Source organism: Salmo trutta, chromosome 12 (assembly GCF_901001165.1).
Source record: "Salmo trutta chromosome 12, fSalTru1.1, whole genome shotgun sequence".
NCBI classification, from domain to species: Eukaryota; Metazoa; Chordata; class Actinopteri; order Salmoniformes; family Salmonidae; genus Salmo; species Salmo trutta.
Genome location: NC_042968.1, coordinates 96,231,636 through 96,256,048, shown reverse-complemented (window position 1 = coordinate 96,256,048; position 24,413 = coordinate 96,231,636). Strand labels below are relative to the sequence as shown.

At 43.0% G+C, this 24,413-nt stretch overlaps 1 protein-coding gene across 1 annotated transcript; it reads left to right on the top strand.

Annotated features, from left to right (window-relative positions):
- Positions 1 to 6,210: 6,210 nt before the first annotated feature.
- pigs (phosphatidylinositol glycan anchor biosynthesis, class S) lies at positions 6,211 to 24,234 on the top strand. The gene is made up of 11 exons (XM_029770415.1): positions 6,211 to 6,312; positions 8,799 to 8,938; positions 11,665 to 11,776; positions 13,522 to 13,611; positions 13,733 to 13,824; positions 15,499 to 15,739; positions 17,882 to 18,139; positions 20,888 to 21,033; positions 22,687 to 22,772; positions 23,238 to 23,448; positions 23,778 to 24,234. The coding sequence occupies exons 1-11, from the start codon at positions 6,294 to 6,296 to the stop codon at positions 24,054 to 24,056; spliced, it is 1,674 nt and encodes a 557-aa protein (XP_029626275.1). The 5' UTR covers positions 6,211 to 6,293; the 3' UTR covers positions 24,057 to 24,234.
- Positions 24,235 to 24,413: the final 179 nt, after the last annotated feature.

Genomic DNA, 24,413 nt, shown 5'->3' with positions numbered 1-24,413 from the left:
CCCACACGGCGTTGGCCCACTCCAGAGCTCTCCCTGAGAGGCACGAGACGAGGGCGGACACCCTCTCCCTTTTCGGTGCCCAGGTATAAGTCCAGCTGTAATAGGAAACCCTGGCACCGTACCGCCGTCCCATCGTACTCCCTGGGAAGGGAGAGACGCATCCCACTGGGACCAGGTACAGGAGGGACTGTTGCCTGTTTGCCTGTGAGCCAATGCCACAGATGTTAGAAAATTGAGACAAGATATTATGTGTGTAGTAAATCTGAGTAGGTTTATGTGTATGATATTGGATGTGGTATAGTGAGAGTGTGTATGATGTCTGTATAAGAGTAAGACTATAATGTGTGATGTCCAAATAAATAATAACTCTGCCAATTTGCATGGTTGAGTGTCTATGTGTGTAACATGTAGTGCGTATAGCCTTGATATTCATGATGATAATTTTAATCCATATCATATCACCATCATAGTTGCATCATAATTACCTTTAACATCATTGAACAACACATCCCAGCATTTCCATAGCAATTGACGTTTCACATGATCATGAAAGAGACCTTACATTTCTATAGAGATGGCTTCACTACAGTACAAATGTATTCCATACAATATGTTACTATCCCCCATGGCCCTATTTTGATATGTTCCCCTTGCTTGTTGTAAACATATATAAACTTATAAGACAAAAACATAAAAAAGATAGACAAACAATAAACACATTACATTATAAAACAGTTCTCGACAATAGCGAGAGAAGAGAAGAGAAAAGAGAGAAAGAGAGAGTGAGATAAGAGAGCGAGATCAGGTGTGTATGTATTAGTCCGTATGTGTAAGCAAGCATGTAGTTGAGTACGTGTGTGTTCATATCCACTTCATAATGTTCAGATATTTTTACAGTTCCCATACCTTCTTTTTTTTCGTAACTTGAAGTCCCTGTAGAATTTAGTACAGCCACAGTGTTATGGAGCTGTCTCGGAATAGCTGCCAATCTATAAAGAGTTTGTCCACAATGATAAAGGCACGCTTACCATTCTCCCTCTGTTGTCTTTGTACCGGATACAGTCTCTTACGACGTTTGTTTATCTCCTTTGGAAATTGGTAATTGAACCTGAATTTGGTCCCTTTAAGCTCCTTCACCTGCTTTTGATCAGCTCCTTTTGTTGGTAGTGTTCAAATTTTGCGATGATCGGTCTTGTCGCTCCGAGCTCCGAGTCTGTGTACTCGATGGAAAGCCACCTTATTTACAGTCTCTATAGGAAGTTTCAAGGCGGATTTCATGAATTATCTGATCGCGCCCTCTGGCTTATTGGATGCGTCCTGAGAAATCCCAGAAAAAAAATGGATTTTCACGCATGCTACGACTTTGTATGTCTAGTAGTGACTCCTTCATCACCCTGTTTCCCTGAGTAGACAATCCATGTTGGAATCGTAGATTTTTACCTTGTTTTCTCTTTGGAGCTTGAGAATTTCACTCTGGCTGAACTCCAAACTCCCCCTCAGCCCTGCTACCTCCTCACACAACTTTTCCATTGTTGCATGGATTCCAGCAACAATTTGTTAACACAGTGTCCAAAGAAGGGCCAGATGTATATAGAATGGTGTCGTCTGCGTAGAGGTGGATCACAGAATCACCAGCAGCAAGAGCGACATCATTGATATATACAGAGAAAAGAGTCGGCCAGAGAATTGAACCCTGTGGCACCCCCATAGAGACTGCCAGAGGTCCGGACAACAGGCCCTCCGATTTGACACACTGAACTCGATCTGAGAAGTAGTTGGTGAACCAGGCGAGGCAATCATTTGAGAAACCAAGGCTGTCGAGTCTGCCGATAAGAATGCGGTGATTGACAGAGTCGAAAGCCTTAGCCAGGTCGATGAAGACGGCTGCACAGTACTGTCTTTTATCGATGGCGGTTATGATGTCGTTTAGGACGTTGAGCGTGGATGAGGTGCACCCATGACCAGCTCAGGAACCAGATTGCATAACGGAGAAGGTACGGTGGGGTACGGAAATGGTCGGTGATCTGTTTGTTAACTTGGCTTTCGAAGACCTTAGAAAGGCAGGGTAGGATAGATAAGATTTTAGAAAGGCAGGGCAGGATGGATCTACAGTTGAAGTTGGAGCTTTACATACACCTTAGCGAAATACATTTAAACTCAGTTCTTCACAATTCTTGACATTTAATCCTAGTAAAAATGTCCTGTCTTAGGTCAGTTAGGATCACCACTTTATTTTAAGAATGTGAAATGTCAGAATAATAGTAGAGAGAATGATTTATTTCAGCTTTTATTTCTTTCATCACATTCCCAGTGGGTCAGAAGTTCACATACACTCAATTAGTATTTGGTAGCATTGCCTTTAAATTGTTTAACTTGGGTCAAACGTCTTGGGTAGCCTTCCACAAGCTTCCCACAATAAGTTGGGTGAATTTTGGCCCGTTCCTCCTGACAGAGCTGGTGTAACTGAGTCAGGTTTGTAGGCCTCCTTGCACGCACACGCTTTTTCAGTTCTGCCCACACATTATCTATAGGATTGAGGTCAGGGCTTTGTGATGGCCACTCCAATACCTTGACTTTGTTGTCCTTAAGCCATTTTGCCACAACTTTGGAAGTATGTTTGGGGTCATTGTTCATTTGGAATACCCATTTGCGACCAAGCTTTAACTTCCTGACTGATGTCTTGAGATGTTGCTTCAATATATCCACATAATTTTCCTGCCTCATGATGCCATCTATTTTGTGAAGTGCACCAGTCCCTCCTGCAGCAAAGCACCCCCACAACATGATGCTGCCACCCCCGTGCTTCTTCAGCTTGCAAGCACCCCCCTTTTTCCTCCAAAGATAACGATGGTCATTATGGCCGAACAGTTCTATTTTTGTTTCATCAGACCAGAGGACATTTCTCCAAAAAGTACGATCTTTGTCCCCATGTGCAGTTGCAAACCGTAGTCTGGCTTTTTTATGGTGGTTTTGGAGCAGTGGCTTCTTCCTTGCTGAGCGGCCTTGCAGGTTATGTCGATATAGGACTCGTTTAACTGTGGATATAGATACTTTTGTACATGTTTCCTCCAGCATCTTCACAAGGTCCTTTGCTGTTGTTCTGGGATTGATTTGCACTTTTCGCACCAAAGTACGTTCATCTCTAGGAGACAGAACGCATCTCCTTCCTGAGCGGTATGACGGCTGTGTGGTCCCATGGTGTTTATTCTTGCGTACTATTGTTTGTACAGATGAATGTGGTACCTTCAGGCATTTGGAAATTGCTCCCAAGGATGAACCAGACTTGTTGAGGTCTACAATTATTTTTCTGAGGTCTTGGCTGATTTCTTTTGATTTTCCCATGATGTCAAGCAAGTAGGCCTTTTGTTTGAAGGTAGGCCTTGAAATACATCCACAGGTACACCTCCAATTGACTCAAATGATGTCAATTAGCCTATCAGAAGCTTCTAAAGCCATGACATCATTTTCTGGAATTTTCCAAGCTGTTAAAAAAACAATTGTTAGAAAAATTACTTATGTCATGCACAAAGTAGATGTCCTAACCGACTTGCCAAAACTATAGCTTGTTAACAAGAAATTTGTGGAGTGGTTGAAAAACAAGTTTTACGAGATGGAGAGGGGGGTGGGGGTAGGTTGACCTCAGGTCTCCCCTCTGGAAGCCCGAGGTAGGGAGAGGAGGGGGGAATCTATCAAACAGCGCACCTCTAACTTTTTACAGTACTAATGCAATTAGTCAAATCAGTCACACTACGAAATGCTACCAAATAAACCACAATTCATTCATAATACTGTGAATATATAGCTTCGCAGACATATCGTTGCATTTTTTTCTGGTTTGTGTGAAATCGTTCAGAATAATATAAAAGCAGTCTGCACACCACCAAGGTGAACTGGTTTAGTCTCGACTCTTGGTTGAGGGGATGGGTAATGTATTGATGCTCGAGTGCCAAATCAACGCAAATTTGTTTCTATTTGTCTTTGTTACTTCTTTTTGATATTTATGAGTCTTATTTTTGTATATATTTTTATATTTATATAGTTTTAAATGTCATGATTATTTATGGGTAGTTCCAAATGTCTGAATAAAAATTACTTCTAGATTACACTCTTCAGCATTTTAGCTCGCAGTCATCATGAATCAAATCTACTGGCAAATCCTTTTTAATCCTTGTCATATGAAGAGAAATAATGAAGAGAAAATATAGATAAAACGTATCGGTGCTCACCGACCATTGGACATTAAACATCACACAATAAGTTGGAAATCGCAAATTCAACAACGAGTGGTTTGGAAGGAATCAGTGACAGTGTCTAACCGCAAGCATTACAACTGGGAAGTCAGACTAGGAAAATTGTTTTGAACTGTCATCTAATTCGGAATTGTAAATCTTTTTTCTTTGATGGACAAAATTTGCCACCGCCGCGCACAAGGTGAGTCCAAATATGTCTTATATGCTGCTGCATAAATGATGTAATATGCCAGGGAGATATGGTCAGCCATATCAGCCATGTTTTTATTTTTAAAAGGCAGTAAACGAGGCTGAATGAGCTGTTTCGCTGCCAGACAAGACTCCGCTGATAACCAGGTGTAGCGGTGGTAAGGAGTCACTCCATGGTGCTGAAAGGAAAGCTCTGCTGTTGGGACAGCTTTATGTAGGCTCTAAACGTTTATGGGCACCGCTTGTCGTCGTTATAGTGCAATTAATGTATTGTTTAGTGTTGTGTTATGCAGTGACTTTGCTAGTTTGCCCCACCAAGATTTACATGCTAAAATTGCCACTGGATATGTTTCAACACTAGCCAATGTAACAGTTTAGCTTCCGTCCCTCTCCACGCCCCAACCTGGGCTTGAACCAGGGACCCTCTGCACACATCAACAACTGACACCCAACGAATCATCGTTACCCATCGCGCCACAAAAGCCACGGCCCCTGCAGAGCAAGGGGAACAACTACTTCAAGGTCTCAGAGCGAGTGACGTCCCCCGATTGAAACGCTATTAGTGCGCACCACCGCTAACTAACTAGCCATTTCACATCGGTTACACTCACCCCCCTTTTGACCTCCTCCTTTTCCGCAGCAACCAATGATCCGGGTCAACAGCATCAATGTAACAGTGTAGGTTCCATCCCTCTCTTCGCCCCAACCCGGGCTCGAACCAGGGACCCTTGCACACATCAACAACTGACACCCACAAAGCATCGTTACCCATCGCGCCACAAAAGCCACGGCCCTTGCAACGCAAGGGGAAACCCTACTTCAAGTCTCAGAGCGAGTGACGTCACTGATTGAAATGCTATTAGCGCGCACCACCGCTAACTAACTAGCCATTTCACATTGGTTACATAGAGGCCAAAAAATCATCAAATAATCTTAACCAATTATGCTAATCTGTTATGTTAACAATCTGTTTTAATACACTCAGAAATTATGAAGCGATGAAGACCACCTGGAACGTACCCGTGTAGACCAGCGACGTAGACCGCGGGCAAAGCAACGCTACCGCAGCCTAGCAATGAACACACCCGAATCGACCTGCATCCTGGAACGCAACCACGGTCTATCAATGTCACTAAAGCTCTCAGCTGGGCCACGAGTAGCGGAGCTAGTTCAGAGGTGACGTTTAAAACTATGTTTTAAATGTTTTTATTAATTTAGGAGCTGCAAATGCAATGCTCACTTTTTATTTATTAATTGCCATTTTGCTTCTTATGGCGGGCAAGGGAGGACTGCTGTTTTCAACTCTCTAGAGACAGCAGGAGCGGTAGAGATACTCTCAATGATCGGCTATGAAAAGCCAACTGCTGTTGGGGGGTTTAGGCTGGGTTTCTGTACAGCACTTTGAGATATCAGCTGATGTAAGAAGGGCTTTATAAATACATTTGATTTGATTTGACTGGTTGAAGGCCATGCAGGAAATGTGATCTCGCGTTATTGTCAGTACAATACATCTACACCACGATATGAAACGTTGATTTTTAAACCTTCTGATCAACTGTCTGATTCATATCGCTTGATTTCTGATGATAGTTATCGATCATATCGACTGATTGCAATTGTATGTGGGTTGTGCAGTTACCAATGACACCGGGTAGACCGTCATTGTAAATAAGAATTTGTTCTTAAACTGACCTGCCTAGTTGAAATAAAAGATAAATTAAAAGAAGATGAGAATCTCTCCTAGATATTTAAAGCCCGCCTTTTGATTCGTGATTGGGTAGAGTGGGGACGGAAGGGCGAGTTTTCTATTGGACAGCTGTCTCCTGGTCCTGCCCAGCTGCACCGACAGAGAAAATGGCGGCCATAGAAGTGGGTGAGTGAAGCGTCTGACACAATAATATGTTGTTTTCTTTAAATTACCTCAGTTATAGCGTTATAAACACACATTTAGAACACTATTTTAGCAGAGAATGAATAGGCGGCGTTTATTGACTATTTACAAATGGTTCTTTGTTTCATAGTTGTAGTGTTGTGGCCAGAGAGTTGGCTAGCTAGCTAGCTTTCCCTGTCATAGCCGTTAACTACGGCTCCTGTCTATTGACCATGGCGTGCACTTTACCGGGGCCTTTCTGTTAACAGTCCCGGTTTGAACGTTAACTCGAGGTACGGTTTTGGAAACATAAGGAACGTATTTTTTCATATCAGCGAGAAATAATCATTTTCAAAAAGCCAAAGGTTAAATTACTATACACCTGTTTATTAGGGTTAGTTCTCTCATGCGGCCATATCTCCGTGTTACTGCGCTTGTTTACGGAAGGCAGAGTTGACCACAGTGCTAACTATCTGTGTGCTCCGAGCATCTATGTAAAGATAACGTTAACTTGGGAGGAAGTGTACTTCCTCGGCTGGATGCCCACAGCCTTATGAATTTGTGAAAAACAGCTACATTAAGTTGATCTTTTTTATTTAAAAGATAATTTAGTGTTGATATGAAAGGTAAGGGATCTTTCAGATGGCAGTAGATGGCCCGTCAGTAGATGGCCCGTCTGTAGATGTCCCGTCTGTAGATGGCCCGTCCCGTCAGTAGATGGCTGTAGATGGCCCGTCATTAGATGGCCCGTCATTAGATGGCCCGTCAGTAGATGGCCCGTCAGTAGATGTCCCGTCAGTAGATGGCTGTAGATGTCCCGTCAGTAGATGTCCCGTCAGTAGATGGCTGTAGATGGCCCGTCAGTAGATGTCCCGTCAGTAGATGGCTGTAGATGTCCCGTCAGTAGATGGCTGTAGATGTCCCGTCAGTAGATGGCCCGTCAGTAGATGGCTGTAGATGTCCCGTCAGTAGATGTCCCGTCAGTAGATGTCCCGTCAGTAGATGGCCCGTCAGTAGATGGCCCGTCAGTAGATGGCCCGTCAGTAGATGTCCCGTCAGTAGATGTCTCGCCAGTAGATGTCCCGTCAGTAGATGTCCCGGCAGTAGATGACCCGGCAGTAGATGGCTGTAGATGGCCCGTCAGTAGATGGCCCGTCAGTAGATGGCTGTAGATGACCCGTCAGTAGATGGCCCGTCAGTAGATGGCCCGTCAGTAGATGTCCCGTCAGTAGATGGCCCGTCAGTAGATGGCCCGTCAGCAGATGTCCCGGCAGTAGATGGCCCGTCAGTAGATGGCTGTAGATGGCCCATCAGTAGATGTCCCGTCAGTAGATGGCTGTAGATGGCCCGTCAGCAGATGTCCCGTCAGTAGATGGCTGTAGATGGCCCGTCAGTAGATGGCCCGTCAGTAGATGGCTGTAGATGGCCCGTCAGTAGATGTCCCGTCAGTAGATGGCCCGTCAGTAGATGGCCCGTCAGTAGATGGCCCGTCAGCAGATGTCCCGTCAGCAGATGTCCCGTCAGTAGATGGCCCGTCAGTAGATGGCTGTAGATGTCCCGTCAGTAGATGTCCCGTCAGTAGATGTCCCGTCAGTAGATGTCCCGTCAGTAGATGGCCCGTCAGTAGATGTCCCGGCAGTAGATGTCCCGTCAGTAGATGTCCCGTCAGTATATGGCTGTAGATGACCCGTTAGTAGATGGCCCATCAGTAGATGGCCCGTCAGTAGATGTCCCAGCAGTAGATGGCCCGGCAGTAGATGTCTGGAGTCTTATATTTCCCTCACTAACTTTAAACATCAGCTGTCTGAGCAGCTAACCGATCAGCCCACCCAATCTACCTACCTCATCCCCATATTGTTTTATTTACTTTCTGCTCTTTTCCAAACCAGTATTTCTACTTGCACATCATCATCTGCTCATCTATCACTCCAGTGTTAATCTGCTCAATTGTAATTACTTCACTACTATGGTCTATTTATTGCCTTAACTCCTCATGCCATTTGCACACACTGTATATAGACTTTCTTTTTTTCTATTGTGTTATTGACTGTACCCTTGTTTATTCCATGTGTAACTCTGTGTTGTTGTCTGTGTCACACTGCTTTGCTTTATCTTGGCCAGGTCGCAGTTGTAAATGAGAACTTGTTCTCAACTAGCCTACCTGGTTAAATAAAGGACTTGTTCTCAACTAGCCTACCTGGTTAAATAAAGGACTTGTTCTCTACTAGACTACCTGGTTAAATAAAGGACTTGTGTGTGATTCCCTGGTAGTCTAATATAATGTGTGATTCCCTGGTAGTCTAATATAATGTGTGTTGATCACTGTGATTCCCTGGTAGTCTAATATAATGTGTGATTCCCTGGTAGTCTAATATAATGTGTGATTCCCTGGTAGTCTAATATAATGTGTGATTCCCTGGTAGTCTAATATAATGTGTGTTGATCACTGTGTGATTCCCTGGTAGTCTAATATAATGTGTGTGTTGCAGAGCGTCACCGAGGGCGTCTGGCGGCCCTGGCCATAGCAGTGGTGGTGATCGCTGTGGGAGTTCCCTTGTGGTGGAAGACCACTGAGACATACAGGGCATGGCTACCTGTCACCCAGATCAACCAGCTAGCTCAGCTGCAGGTAACACAGCTGTGTGTGAGAGAGAGAGAGTTAACAGAGATGTGTGTGGGAGAGAGAGTTAATATAGTTGTGTGAGAGAGCGAGCGTTAAGAGGTGTGTGTGTGATAGTATACAGAGTTTCGTGTGTGTGAGCGAGCGAGCGAGCGAGCGAGCATTAACGTGTGTGTGTGTGAGTGAGAGATAGTATACAGAGTTTTGTGTGTGTGTGTGAGAGCGTTAACAGAGCTGTGTGTGAGAGAGTTAATATAGTTGTGTGTGAGAGCGAGAGAGAGAGCGTTAACAGAGCTGTGTGTGTGTGGTAGTAAACAGAGTTGTGTGTGTGTGTGAGAGAGAGCTAGTTAACAGAGCTGTGTGTGTGAAAGAGAGTTAATATAGTTGTGTGTGAGAGCGAGAGAGAGAGCGGTAACAGGTGTGTGTGAGAGCGAGAGAGATAGTAAACAGAGTTTTGTGTGTGTGTGAGAGAGAGAGCGTTAACAGAGGTGTGTGTGTGGTAGTAAACAGAGGTGTGTGTGTGTGTGTGTGTGCGCGTGTGTGCGCGTGTGTGTGCGTGTGTGTGTGTGCGTGTGTGTGTGTGTGTGTGTGTGTGTGTGTGTGTGTGTGTGTGTGTGTGTGTGTGTGTGTGTGTGTGTGTGTGAGTTAACATACAGTACCAGTCAAAGGTTTTAGACCACCTACTCATTCAAGGGTTTTTCTTTATTTTTACTATTTTCTACATTGTAGAATAATAGTGAAGACAACAAAACTATGAAATAACACATATGGAATCATGTAGTAACCAAAAAAAGTGTTAAACAAAGCAAAATATATTTTGGATTCTTCAAAGTAGCCACCCTTTGCCTTGATGACAGCTTTGCACACTCTTGGCATTCTCTCAACCAGCTTCATGAGGTAGTCACCTGGAATGCATTTCAATTAACAGATGTGCCTTGTTACAAGTTAATTTGTGGAACTTTTCCTAAAAAAAACAAAAACAATCTGACCCATCTTAACACAATACCCCATAATGACAAAGTGAGGATGTGTTTTTCAAAATGTTTGCTAATTTATTGAAAATGAAATGCAGAAATATCTAATTTACATAAGTATTCACACTCCTGAGTCAATACTTTGTAAAAGCACTTTTGGTAGCAATTACAGCTGTGAGTCTTTCTGGGGAAGTCTCTAAGAGCTTTGCACACCTGGATTGTGCAGCATTTGCCCATTATTCTTTTAAAAATTCTTCAAGTTCTGTCAAATTGGTTGTTGATCATTGCTAGACAACCATTTTCAGGTCTTTCCATTGATTTTCAAGCAGATTTACGTCAAATCTGTTTTAGGTTGTTGTCCTGCTGAAAGGTGAATTTATCTCCCAGTGTCTGGTGGAAAGCAGACTGAACCAGGTTTTTCTCTAGGACCTTTCCTGTGCTTAGCTCCATATCTTTTTTTTTTTAATCCTCAAAAACACCCCAGTCCTTAACGTTTACAAGCATACCCATAATATGATGCAGCCACCACTTGAAAATATGGAGAGTGGTATTCAGTAATGTGTTGTGTTGGATTTGCCCCAAACACTTTGTATTCAGGACAAAAAGTTAATTTCTTTGCCATTTTTTTTTTGCAGTATTACTTTAGTGCCTTGTTGCAAACAGGATGTTTTGGAATATTTGTATTCTGTACAGGCTTCCTTTTCACTCTGTCGTTTAGGTTATTATTGTGGAGTAACTACAATGTTGTTGATCATTGCTACAGTGTTGTTGTTTTTATTTATTTTTACCCATCTACCAATAGGTGTCCTTCTTTACGAGGCATTGGAAAACCTCCTTGGTCTTTGTGGTTGAATCTGTGTTTGAAATTCAGGGGTTGAACACTTATTGACTGAAGATATTTCAGCTTTAAATGTATGAATTTGTAAACATTTCAACAAACATAATTCCACTTTGACATTAGTTTGTAGGACAGTGACAAAAAAAAAAAATCTAAATTTAATCCATTTTAAATTCAAGCTGTTACACAACAAAATGTGGAAAAAGTCAAGGGGGTGTGAATACTTTGAAGGCACAGTACAGTGTGGAGTAAACCTTAGCAGCAGGGATGAGTCAAAAGGGTCCATACAGATAGTCTAGGTGGCTATTTGGTGAACTATTTAAAAAATGTTTTACCTATTGCAGCTTTATCTAACTATTTATCATTCTTATGGCTTGGGGGTAGAAGCTATTCAGGAGCCTTTTGGTCCCAGACTTGACGCTCCGGTACCGCTTGCCATGCAGTAGCAGAGAGAACAGTCTATGACTAGGGTGGCTGGGGTCTTTGACCATTTGAGGGCCTTCCTCTGACACCGCCTGGTATAGAGGTCCTGGATGGCACGGAGCTCGGCCCCAGTGATGTACTGGGCCTTCCTCTGACACCGCCTGGTATAGAGGTCCTGGATGGCGGGGAGCTTGGCCCTAGTGATGTACTGGGCTGTACGCACTACCCTCTGTTGCGCAGTACGGTCAGATGCCGAGCAGTTGCCATAGAAAGCCAGTCAAGATGCTCTCAATGGTGCAGCTGGAGAACTGTTTGGGGATCTGAGGGCCCATGCCGAATCTTTTCAGCCTCTTGAGGGGGAATAGGCGTTGTTGTGCCTTCAAGACTGTGGTGGTGTGTGTGGACCATGTTAATTCCTTAATTGTGTGTGTGTGTGTGCAGGTTAACAGAACTGTGTGTGTGCAGGTTAACAGAGCTGTGTGTGTGTGTATGTGTTACAGCTACAGTTGAGTGTGGAGGTAGAGGTGGTGTTCTCTAGAGGAACTCTGACTGCTGAACACCAGAAGAAGGTTGATCCCACACACACACGCCTGGAGGAGCACCCTGTGGACGGTGAGAGGGGAGGGCTGGTTCTGGAGATACCGGGAGGGCTGGTTCTGGAGATACCGGGAGGGCTGGTTCTGGAGATACCACGGGGAGGGGTGGATCTTTAAGGCTGCTATACTAAGTCTAATGATAATGACATGGTGGTTATTATAATAATGACAACAACAAGGAGATCAAGAAAAATTAGCATTATTATTATAATAAATATTATATTTCTGACAATTTGGAACAGTGTAAACAACAGTAAATAAACTATAAATAATACAAGAGAAGCTATTCTAACACAAAACAAAAAGTAAAGCCTTTATTACAGCAAAGACTAAAAACAGCCACATTTGTGAACTTGTTTATCCAACATGTTGTGTGAGTCTTGGTGCTCAGGGAATCAGTAGGCTATTAAACAAACACTCAAACAGGCAGCAGAAGTAGGATCTGTCTTATTTCTGTAGAAAAATATGGATGATTTATAAAGCCAGGCACATTTAACAGTTAGGCTACTGATTATAGACCTAATTAAGTTATGGTTTCCTCTTTCCTCACTTTTCTTAGACAATTTAAGGAAAGGGCTGTTTTCTCGTCTCCTAACTCCACTGCTGCCTCCGCCGCATTGTTCTCAACACCAATATGCTGGTTAACTTCGCTGTTATGCACATAACTACATGTTCTAGAAAAAGGTGCCAATTCAACAGCACACTGACGTGTTTCAGAACCATGGACAGGGACCACTATCCAGCACGGGATAAAAAAATATTTATTAATGTTGCACCATTGTTACGTAATATAACATTTTACGTAATATAACATGTTACGTAATATAACATGTTACGTAATATAACATGTTGTGGTAATATAACATGTTGTTACGTAATATAACATGTTGTAACGTAATATAACATGTTGTTACGTAATATAACATGTTGTAACGTAATATAACATGTTGTTACGTAATATAACATGTTGTTACGTAATATAACATGTTGTGGTAATATAGCATGTTGTGACGTAATATAACATGTTGTGACGTAATATAACATGTTGTGACGTAATATAACATGTTGTTACGTAATATAACATGTTGTTACGTAATTTAACATGTTGTTACGTAATATAACATGTTGTAACGTAATATAACATGTTGTAACGTAATATAACATGTTGTTACGTAATATAACATGTTGTTACGTAATATAACATGTTGTTACGTAATATAACATGTTGTAACGTAATATAACATGTTGTTACGTAATATAACATATTGTAACGTAATATAACATGTTGTTACGTAATATAACATGTTGTGGTAATATAACATGTTGTTACGTAATATAATATGTTGTGGTAATATAACATGTTGTTGCGTAATATAACATGTTGTTACGTAATATAACATGTTAATATAACCATATACAATTTCAGTAGCACGTCTTAGACTGATGGACTGTGCCACCCCCACGGCCTCCACAATGGATCAGTCCACTCAGACAGGAGCCAATCAGACAGGTGTTCTGTGCGGCATTATTTTTTTTTGCTACTGTCTGACTAAATCTAAATCTCAGTCGACCAACAGCCGATCAACCAAACAAACGAAATGGGGTCAGCCCTACTGAATATTAACATCTCTCGCTCTCTCTCTCTTTCTCTGTCCCTCTCTCTCTGTCTGTCCCTCTCTCTCTCTGTCTCCCTCCCTCCCTTTCCCTTTGTCTCTCTCCCTTGCCTCCCCTCTTTCCCATATCCTCCCCCCTCTCCTCCAGAGACCACAGGGTTGAGTTACAGGTATGAGACTAGATACAGGACAGCTACCATCATGGAGGAAGATGCCCTAAACCAGCCCACTGCTGCAGGTCAGTGGCTGCCTCAGCTTATCAGCTGGGTATCATTTCTTCAGATCAAAAATAGAAACTGTCATTATTTATCATCTCTCTTTCTCTCTCCTCTCGCTCCTCTCGGTCCCCCCCTCCCCAGAGACTGATCAGTCTCTTCATCTGCTCAGCGAGAGCCCCTGTGGCTCCGTGGTCATCTATGTCGTCCCAGAATCCTCCACACTGCTACCTGAGGTGAGAACACAAATACACGTAATATTGATTATCTTGAATGTGCGTTTGTCTATAATATTGCGTATGCGTGTGTGTGTGTGTGTGTTTTATATACAGTACCAGTCAAAAGTTTGGACTCCTACTCATTCTAGGGTTTTTCTATATTTTTACTATTTTCTACATTGTAGAATAATAGTGAAGACATCAACACTATGAAATAACACATACGGAATCATGTAGTAACCAACAAAAAAGTGTTAAACAAATCAAAATATATTTTATATTTGAGATTCTTCCAAGTAGCCACCCTTTGCCTTGATGACCGCTTTGCACACTCTTGGCATTCTCTCAACCAGCTTCATGAGGTAGTCACCTGGAATGCATTTCAATTAGTAGGTGTGCCTTGTTAAAAGTTAATTTGTGGAATTTCTTTCCTTCTTAATGCGTTTGAGCCAATCAGTTGTGTTGTGACAAGGTAGGGGTGGTATACAGAAGATATCCCTATATGGTAAAATACCAAGACCATATTATGGCAAGAACAGCTCAAATAAGCAAAGAGAAACGACAGTCCATCATTACTTTAAGACATGAAGGTCAGTCAATACGGAATATTTCAAGAACTTTGAAAGTTTCTTCAAGTGCAGTCGCAAAAACCATGAAGCGCTATGATGAAACTGGCTCTCATGAGGACTAACACAGGAAAGGAAGACCCAGAGTTACCTCTGCTGCAGAGGATAAGTTCATTAGAGTTACCAGCCTCAGATTGCAGCCAAAATAAATGCGTCACAGAGTTCAAGTAACAGACACATCTCAACATCAACTGTACAGAAGATACGACGTGAATCAGGCCTTCATGGTCGAATTGCTGCAAAGAAACCACTACTAAAGGACACCAATAAGAAGAAGAGACTTGCTTGGACCAAGAAACACAAGCAATGGACATTAGACTGGTGGAAATCTGTCCTTTGGTCTGGAGGAGAAGGTGTTTTGGTGTGGAGGTGATTTGCTGGTGACACTGTCTATGATTTATTTAGAATTCAAGACACACTTAACCAGCATGGCTACCACAGCATTCTGCAGCGATACGCCATCCCATCCGGTTTGGCTTAGTGGGACTATCATTTGTTTTTAAACAGGACAATGACCCAACACACCTCCAGGCTGTGTAAGGGTTATTTGACCAAGAAGGAGAATGATGGAGTGCTGCATCAGATGACCTGGACTACACAATCGCCCAACCTCAACCAAATTGAGATGGTTTGGGATGAGTTGGACCGCAAAGTGAAGGAAAAACAGCCAACAAGTGCTCAGCAGATGTGGGAACTCCTTCAAGACTGTTGGAAAAGCATTCCAGGTGAAGCTGGTTGAGAGAATGCCAAGAGTGTGCAAAGCTGTTATCAAGGCAAAGGGTGGCTATTTTGAAGAATCTCAAATATAAAATATATTTTAATTTGTTTAACACTTTTTTGGTTACTACATGATTCCATATGTGCTATTTCATAGTTTTGATGTCTTCACTATTATTCTACAATGTAGAAAATAGTAAAAATATAGAAAAACTCTCAAATGAGGTGTGTCCAAACTTTTGACTGGTACTGTATATATGTCTTTTTTTTTATTATTAATGAATTTTTTTAACCTTTTATTTAACTAGGCAAGTCAGTTAAGAACAAATTCTTCAAATTCTTGTTCCAGGGTGTGAGTGTGTACGTGGGTCAGAGGCGGACGGCGTTGTTGCGTGCGGGGAGGCCAATGAGACTGGGCGTCGGCCTGAAGGAGGTGCTTGCCCACCTGGAGACCCAGGTACAACAGGTTCTCAAGGTCATGTCATTCAGCCACAGTGACATCACCGCTGCCCTTAGCGACCGCGTCCGCCTCGACTACAGTAGCAGGGACGGTCTGGTCGACAGCATGAGAGCCTTCAAGTCCAGCCCAGGTTAGTCCTAACCCCTAGTCCAGGTTAGTCCTAACCCCTAGTCCAGGTTAGTCCTAACCCCTAGTTAACCCTAGTCCAGTTTAGTCCTAACCCCTAGTTAACCCTAGTCCAGGTTAGTCCTAACCCCTAGTCCAGGTTAGTCCTAACCCCTAGTTACCCCTAGTCCAGGTTAGTCCTAACCCCTAGTCCAGGTTAGTCCTTACCCCTAGTTAACCCTAGTCCAGGTTAGTCCTTACCCCGAGTTAACCCTAGTCCAGGTTAGTCCTAACCCCTAGTCCAGGTTAGTCCTAACCCCTAGTCCAGGTTAGTCCTAACCCCTAGTCCAGGTTAGTCCTAACCCCTAGTCCAGGTTAGTCCTAACCCCTAGTCCAGGTTAGTCCTAACCCCGAGTTTACCCTAGTCCAGGTTAGTCCTAACCCCTAGTCCAGCTTAGTCCTAACCCCTAGTCCAGGTTAGTCCTAACCCCGAGTTAACCCTAGTCCAGGTGTGTCGATGTGCTTCAACTTCATAGGATAATAAATCCTCTAGCTGCTGGGACATTAGTGTCAAGTGTGTTTCTATTCTAACTCACACAGAAGAGAGGAGGTCCTCATATTCGAGTTCAGCTAACTTGTCCGACTGGGCAAAATTGCGTTGGTTATCCATTTCTAGTGTGCCCGTCGAGAGGGGTTTCTTTCTCCAAAACCGGCCCGCCCAAACGCAAGTTAATTCGAGGCAAATTATTGTGTAGCAATAGACTTTTCATTTATTTTATCGTCCACGGAAACCTTGGTACACCCCTACCTTTATCATCCCATCACATGACTAAAGAATCAGATGCACCAAAACAGGTGATGCTTAGAAATCATTAGAGCAACTTGGAAGGTCCAGCCTTCCATGAAGATAGGAAACTTGGTTTGGTAGGGTCCAGTCTTCCATGAAGATAGGAAACTTGGTCTGGTTTGGTAGGGTCCAGTCTTCCATGAAGATAGGAAACTTGGTTTGGTAGGGTCCAGTCTTCCATGAAGATAGGAAACTTGGTCTGGTTTGGTAGGGTCCAGCCTTCCATGAAGATCAGGAACTGGGTTTTGTTTGGTAGGGTCCAGCCTTCCATGAAGATCAGAAACTGGGTCTGGTTTGGTCTTAAACATACAGGTGTGTGGTAACACGTTATGCCAAGACCAAAAGAGCTCTCTGAGGCCCTCAGAAGGAAGATTGTTGAGGCCCATTAGTCTGGGAGGAGTTTCAGAGACATTTCCAAGCAATTTGAGGTCAATCATTCCAGTGTCTGAGTGATAATTTATAGATAGAGAAAATTCCACACCACTGGCAGTCTGGAAGTCCCACCAAATTCAGACCAAAAGCTGACCGAAAGATGCAAAATAAATCTCTAAGAACTCCGGGGTAACATCAAGGGATCTACAGGCATCTCTTGCCACAATCACAGTTGAACTGCATGAGTCAACTGTCAGATAGAGACTTGGTCTACATGAGAGGTCAGGAAGGAAGAAGCTTCTGCTCTCAAAAAAAGAATAGAAATGCACGACTGTAGTTTGCCAGACAACACCTGGGTGAAGAACAATGTGCTCTGGACAGATGAGTCAAAGGTGGAGTTGTTTGGCCACAATGCCAGAAGTCATGTTTGCTGAAAACAAAACACTGCCTTTGAACAGAAGAACCTCACACCAACCATAGAGCATGCTGCCTCAGGGCCTGGTCAGCTTGCCATCATTGAGTCAACCATCAATCCACATTGTACCAGAGAATACAGGAGGAGAATGTGAGGCCATCTGTCAAAAAGCTGAACCCAAAATGGATCTTGCAACAGGACAATGGTCTAAAACACAGGAGCAAATCCACAACAGAATGGCTCAAACATAAGAAATGGAGGGTTATGGAATGGCCGAGTCAAAGCCCAGATCTCAAGCCTTTAGAAATGGAGGGTTGAAGGGGGTGCTAGTGTAATGATTCTCAGGGGTTTAGATGGTACAGTGATTCTCAGGGGTTTAGATGGTACAGTGATTCTCAGGGGTTTAGATGGTGTAATGATTCTCAGGGGTTTAGATGGTGTAATGATTCTCAGGGGTTTAGATGGTGTAATGATTCTCAGGGGTTTAGATGGTGTAATGATTCTCCATTTTCTTTCTCTCTCCCCCCCTGCAGGTTATGAAATAACCTTCAGCCTGTTGAACCCTGACCCTAAGTCTCACCATCTGCACTGGGACATAGAGGCAGCAGTCCAGAGTTATATCCAGCCTCTCCTGTCTAAGCTGGCCCCGGTGGCCGACTTCAGTCTGGACTCACAGATCCTCTACTACGCTGTCCTCGGGGTCAACCCACGTTATGACCCCTCCCTCAACGCCTACACACTCAACGCTGACAGCCTGTCTCACGTCATTAACCCCGTAGAGGCCAGGCTGGGTGAGAACACGCACACATATAGCTAACACTAGGTACGGTGCATTCTGAAAGTATTCAGACCCCTTGACTTATTCCACATTTTGTGTCGTTACAGCCTTATTCTAAAATGTATTAAATTGTTTTTTCCCCTCATCAATCTACACACACAATACCCCATAATGACAAAGCAAGAACAGGTTTTTATAAAGTGACTAGACAACAGGATAGATAATTACATTTACATTTAAGTCATTTAGCAGACGCTCTTATCCAGAGCGACTTACAAATTGGTGCATTCACCTTATGATATCCAGTGGAACAACCACTTTACAATAGTGCATCTAAATCTTTTAAGGGGGGGGGGTTAGAAGGATTACTTTATCCTATCCCAGGTATTCCTTAAAGAGGTGGGGTTTCAGGTGTCTCCGGAAGGTGGTGATTGACTCCGCTGTCCTGGCGTCGAGAGGGAGCTTGTTCCACCAATAGACAGTAACAGCAGTATACTGTAGGTAGGGGTAAAGGATAGATAATAGACAGTAACAGCAGTATACTGTAGGTAGGGGTAAAGGATAGATAATAGACAGTAACAGCAGTATACTGTAGGTAGGGGTAAAGGATCGATAATAGACAGTAGCAGCAGTATACTGTAGGTAGGGGTAAAGGATAGATAATAGACAGTAACAGCAGTATACTGTAGGTAGGGGTAAAGGATAGATAATAGACAGTAACAGCAGTATACTGTAGGTAGGGGTAAAGGATAGATAATAGACAGTAACAGCAGTATACTGTAGGTAGGGGTAAAGGATAGATAATAGACAGTAACAGCAGTATACTGTAGGTAGGGGTAAAGGATAGATAATAGACAGTAACAGCAGTATACTGTAGGTAGGGGTAAAGGATAGATAATAGACAGTAACAGCAGTATACTGTAGGTAGGGGTAAAGGATAGATAATAGACAGTAACAGCAGTATACTGTAGGTAGGGGTAAAGGATAGATAATAGACAGTAACAGCAGTATACTGTAGGTAGGGGTAAAGGATCGATAATAGACAGTAGCAGCAGTATACTGTAGGTAGGGGTAAAGGATAGATAATAGACAGTAACAGCAGTATACTGTATGTAGGGGTAAACACCACGGTTTGGTACCTATTGTGGTTTTTGGGTAATGGTTAATAGATTATATAATGTAGGGCCCTAGGAAATCACTACCCCAGGAATAGATTATATAATGTAGGGCCCTAGGAAATCACTACCCCGGGAATAGATTATATAATGTAGGGCCCTAGGAAATCACTACCCCAGGAATAGATTATATAATGTAGGGCCCTAGGAAATCACTACCCCAGGAATAGATTATATAATGTAGGGCCCTAGGAAATCACTACCCCGGGAATAGATTATATAATGTAGGGCCCTAGGAAATCACTACCCCAGGAATAGATTATATAATGTAGGGCCCTAGGAAATCACTACCCCAGGAATAGATTATATAATGTAGGGCCCTAGGAAATCACTACCCCAGGAATAGATTATATAATGTAGGGCCCTAGGAAATCACTACCTCGGGAATAGATTATATAATGTAGGGCCCTAGGAAATCACTACCCCAGGAATATATTATATAATGTAGGGCCCTAGGAAATCACTACCCCAGGAATATATTATATAATGTAGGGCCCTAGGAAATCACTACCCCAGGAATAGATTATATAATTTCTGACAACACAGTGGTTCTGTTTTATTTTTACTAATTCTGCTTCACATTTAAAAAAAAATAAAAAACGACTAAATTGGAGGTAAGTCCACAACCATGCTTTAACACCATCAGGAGACCATTTTTAAGGTCTGGGAAAAATCTAAGAAATTTACATTTTTGTGTGTAGATACCATTTAATTAGGTGCACACCAGCAAGAGCCTTGCTTGGGGCGATACCATTTTAATTACATTTACATTTTAGTCATTTAGCAGACGCTCTTATCCAGAGCGACTTACAGTAGTGAATACATACATTTCATTTTCATTTCATGCATTTAAAAAAAAATAATAATAATTTTGTACTGGCCCCCTGGGTCGATACCATTTAATTAGGTGCACACCAGCAAGAGCCTTGCTTGGTTAGTGATGTTTGCAGAATCAATCCCCACTGGATTGATGTTCAATAATCATGTCGTCATTCTGCCAGGTAGGCAAACTTTTTTTTTTTTTTTCTCCATCGACCAGAAGACGGGTGTCATTAGCATCATCGCTAACGGCTACATAGTGGCAGACAAATGCTCACACAAACACAGACATTCCTGTTGCCTCTTCAGAAAGTTGAAGGAAAATAGATCACTGCTGCATGTCGTCTTATCACATCTTGATTTTTTGTATCAATTCAATACATTTAGTTGATTTCCTGCTTAAAATGTTTCCAAACTGGAGTTTTAAAAACGGTGATGGGGGGGAGGGGATCCTCTAATTGGTTTATCGACCACACGCCGTCGTACAGAACTGGCTCCCGGCTGCGCCTCACAACAGGAGTTTGAAACCCGTTAAGATGCTGAATGCAAGGTGCCCATGGGTTCTAGTTATTTTAATGGAAACGTTTTTATTCAGCCCAGTTTTACTCAAGGCATACAACGCAGTGTAGGCATAGCCTATAGACTTAGCGTTTAAAAAAAAAAGTTTTATATATATATATAATTAATTGGGATTCACAGTGCGGACAGAACCGAGGTCTCCATACTGAATGGTTACAGTAATTTCACGTGTGTGTGTGTGTGTCCAGGCTCCAGCGCTGCGTCATCCAACCCTGTCCTGAACTTCCTGCTGTATGTTCCAGACGCACGCCACTCCCCCCTCTACATCACCGACCACCGCAAATACACTGTTGTCTCCAACGCCTTCAGCTCCCCGCGCTGGGGCGGCATCATGGTAACACACACACACACACACACACACAGTGCCTTCAGAAAGTATTCACATCCTTTAACTGTTTCTACATTTTGTTGTTGCAAAGTTGGATTAAAATTGATTAAATTGTCTTTTTTTTGTGTCAACAACACAAATGTCAACGTGGAAGAAAAATTCTTACATTTGTAAAATAAAATCATGAAAAATATACCACTATATATTGATAAGTATTCAACCCTCTGAGTTAATACATGTTAGAATCACCTTTGGCAGCGATTACAGCTGTGAGTCTTTCTGGGTAAGTCTCTAAGAGACTTCCACACCTGGATTGTACCACATTTGCCCATTTTTATTCTTTAAAAAATTCTTCAAACTCTGTCAAATTGGTTGTTGATCATTGCTAGACAACCATTTTCAAGTCTCGCCGTAGATTTTCAAGCAGATTTAAGTCAAAACTGTAACTCGGCCATTCGGATACAGTCACTGTCTTCTTGGTAAGCAACTCCAGTGTAGATTTGGCCTTGTGTTTTAGGTTATTGTCCTGCTGAAAGGTGAATTCATCTCCCAGTGTCTGGTGGAAAGCAGACTGAACCAGGTGTTTCTACAGGATTATTCCTGTGCTTAGCTCCATTCCGTTTATTTTTTTATCCTGAAAAACTCCCCAGTCTTTAACGATGACAAGCATACCCATAACATGATGCAGCCACCACTATGCTTGAAAATATGGAGAGTGGTACTCAGTAATGTGTTGTATTGGATTGTCCCCAGACATAACACTCGGTATTCAGGATAAAGAAAGTGAAGTGCTTTGCCCCATTTTCTGCAGTATTACTTTAGTGCCTTGTTGTCAACAGGATGCACGTTTTGGAATATTTGTATTCTGTACAGGCTTCCTTCTTTTCACTTTGTCATTTAGGTCAGTATTGTGGAGTAACTACAATGTTGTTGATCCATCCTCAGTTTTCTCCTATCACAGCCATTATACCCTGTAAATGTTTTAAAGTCACCATTGGCCTCTTGGTGAAATCCCTGAGAGGTTTCCTTCCTCTCCGGCAACTGAGTTAGCAAGGACGCCTGTATCTTTGTAGTGACGGTGTATTGATACACCATCCAAAGTGTAATGAATAACTTCACCATGCTCAAAGGGATATTCAATGTCTCATTTTTATTTTTACCCATCTACCAATAGGTGCCCTTCTTTACGAGGCATTGGAAAACCTCCTTGGTCTTTGTGGTTGAATCTGTGTTTGAAATTCATAGCTCAACTGAGGGATCTTACCTCATCTCAGACAATTATCTGTAGTCATTCAAAAATCATGTTAAACACTTTTTAGTCCATGCAACTTATTATGTGACTTGTTAAGCACATTTTTCCTCCTGACCGTATTTAGGCCATAACAAAGGGGTGGAACACTTATTGACTCAGCACATTTCAGATTTTCCTTTTTAATTAATTTGTAAAAAAAAAAAAATCTGAAAAAACAATTCCACTTTGTCATTATGGGGTATTGTGTGTAGAGGCCAGTGACACCAAATCTCAATGTAATCCATTTTAAATGCAGGCTGTAACACAACAAAATGTGGAGAAAGATGTGAACGTTCTCACACACAATGTCTTGTGAATAAGGTGTGTTCTCTCTCTTTCTTTTTTATTTTTTTATTTATTTTTTTAAGGTGTATAATGTCAATGGGACAGAGCTTCCTGTTGACATCAACATAGACATGACCAGGGTGATGGGAGTCTTCCTAGCACAGCTACGGTCAGTACTGGGGTGTGTGTGATTAAGGCCTGTTGATTTGATCCGTATTTTCCAGTCTTTATTGGGAGACGTACGTTTAAGGTCAGTAGTGCTGACACAGCCCTATCCATACAATTTTCCATCCGCTGACAAAAAGTTCAGATGGACCAAAATGAATCCCTTCCAACTTGTAGGGCCTTCCCTGTAGCTACAGTTGGTAGAGCATGGTGTTTGCAACGCCAGGGTTGTGGGTTCGATTCCCACGGGGGGCCAGCACAGAAGAAAAAAATGTATGAAATGTATGCATTCACTACTGTAAGTCGCTCTGGATAAGAGCTTCTGCTAAATGACTAAAATGTAAATGTTGTTCATTGTCCACTTATCAGTTTGGCCAAACTACCCCTCCCCCCCTCCTCTCCCCCTCTCCCCTCTCCCCTCTACCCCTCTCCTCCCCCTCTCTCCCTTCTCCCCCCCTCTCCCCCTCAGGCTGATGTTGGGTGTCCAGTCGTCAACCCCTCCCCCTGGCTTCCTGGTTGGCCCGTGTGGCCCAGCGGGATTGGCTGACTGGGAGTTGGACCGCCTCCTGTGGAGTCGCAGTGTAGAGAACGTTGCAACGGCAACAACAACCATCACCTCATTGGCCCAGCTGCTGGACCAGATAGGAAACATCGTCATCAACGACAACATTGCAGAACAGGTCTGTCTGTCTGTCTGTCTGTCTGTCTGTCTGTCTGTCTGTCTGTCTGTCTGTCTGTCTGTCTGTCTGTCTGTCTGTCTGTCTGTCTGTCTGTCTGTCTGTCTGTCTGTCTGTCTGTCTGTCTGTCTGTCTCTGTATTACTGTCTGTCTGTCTGTCTGTCTGTCTGTCTGTCTGTCTCTGTATTACTGTCTGTCTGTCTGTCTGTCTGTCTGTCTGTCTGTCTGTCTGTCTGTCTGTCTGTCTGTCTGTCTGTCTGTCTGTGAAATAGTATTGTCTCACCATCGTCATGGTCTCTAAGTTGTGATTGGCTGTTGTTCCTGTCTGTCAGGTGTCGGCGGCAGTTGCCTCTCTCCAGTTGGCTGTGGGTCAGTTAGAGGCGGGGAACCTGGGCCTGGCCCTGCAGTACAGTAAAGAAGCTATCCTCCAATCAGAACGAGCCTTCTTCGACCCCTCCCTCCTCCACCTCCTCTACTTCCCCGACGATCAGAAGTTCGCCATCTACATCCCTCTCTTCCTGCCCATGTGTGTCCCCATCCTGCTCTCACTGCTCAAGATGGCCGCCGAGGCCCGCCAGAGGCGAAGGGAGAGACAGGACAAGAAGGAGTGAGATGGAGAGATGAACGGGCACACGGACAGTTGGTTCACTGATCCAACAAAGTGTTTAAAGGAAACTGTCTGGGCTCAGAAATGAGGTTAAGACCATTAGAAATACATGGGGCCGTATTGATCAACCTTCTCACAATAGGAGTGTTGATTTAGGATCAGTTTTGCCTTTCAGAACACAATGAATAAGATTACATGGACAGGGGGGGGCCTGATCCTAGATCAACACTCCTCTGATTATATGGACAGGGGGGGACCTGATCCTAGATCAACACTCCTCCTCTGATTATATGGACAGGGGGAGACCTGATCCTAGATCAACACTCCTCTGATTATATGGACGGGGGGGGGGCCTGATCCT

Excerpts from the sequence above, each read along its gene's own strand:
- pigs (XM_029770415.1), top strand. Across the intron at positions 13,612-13,732 it reads AAACCAGCCCACTGCTGCAG|AGACTGATCAGTCTCTTCAT; the intron begins GTCAGTGGCTGC and ends CCCCCTCCCCAG. Across the intron at positions 23,449-23,777 it reads ACGACAACATTGCAGAACAG|GTGTCGGCGGCAGTTGCCTC; the intron begins GTCTGTCTGTCT and ends CCTGTCTGTCAG.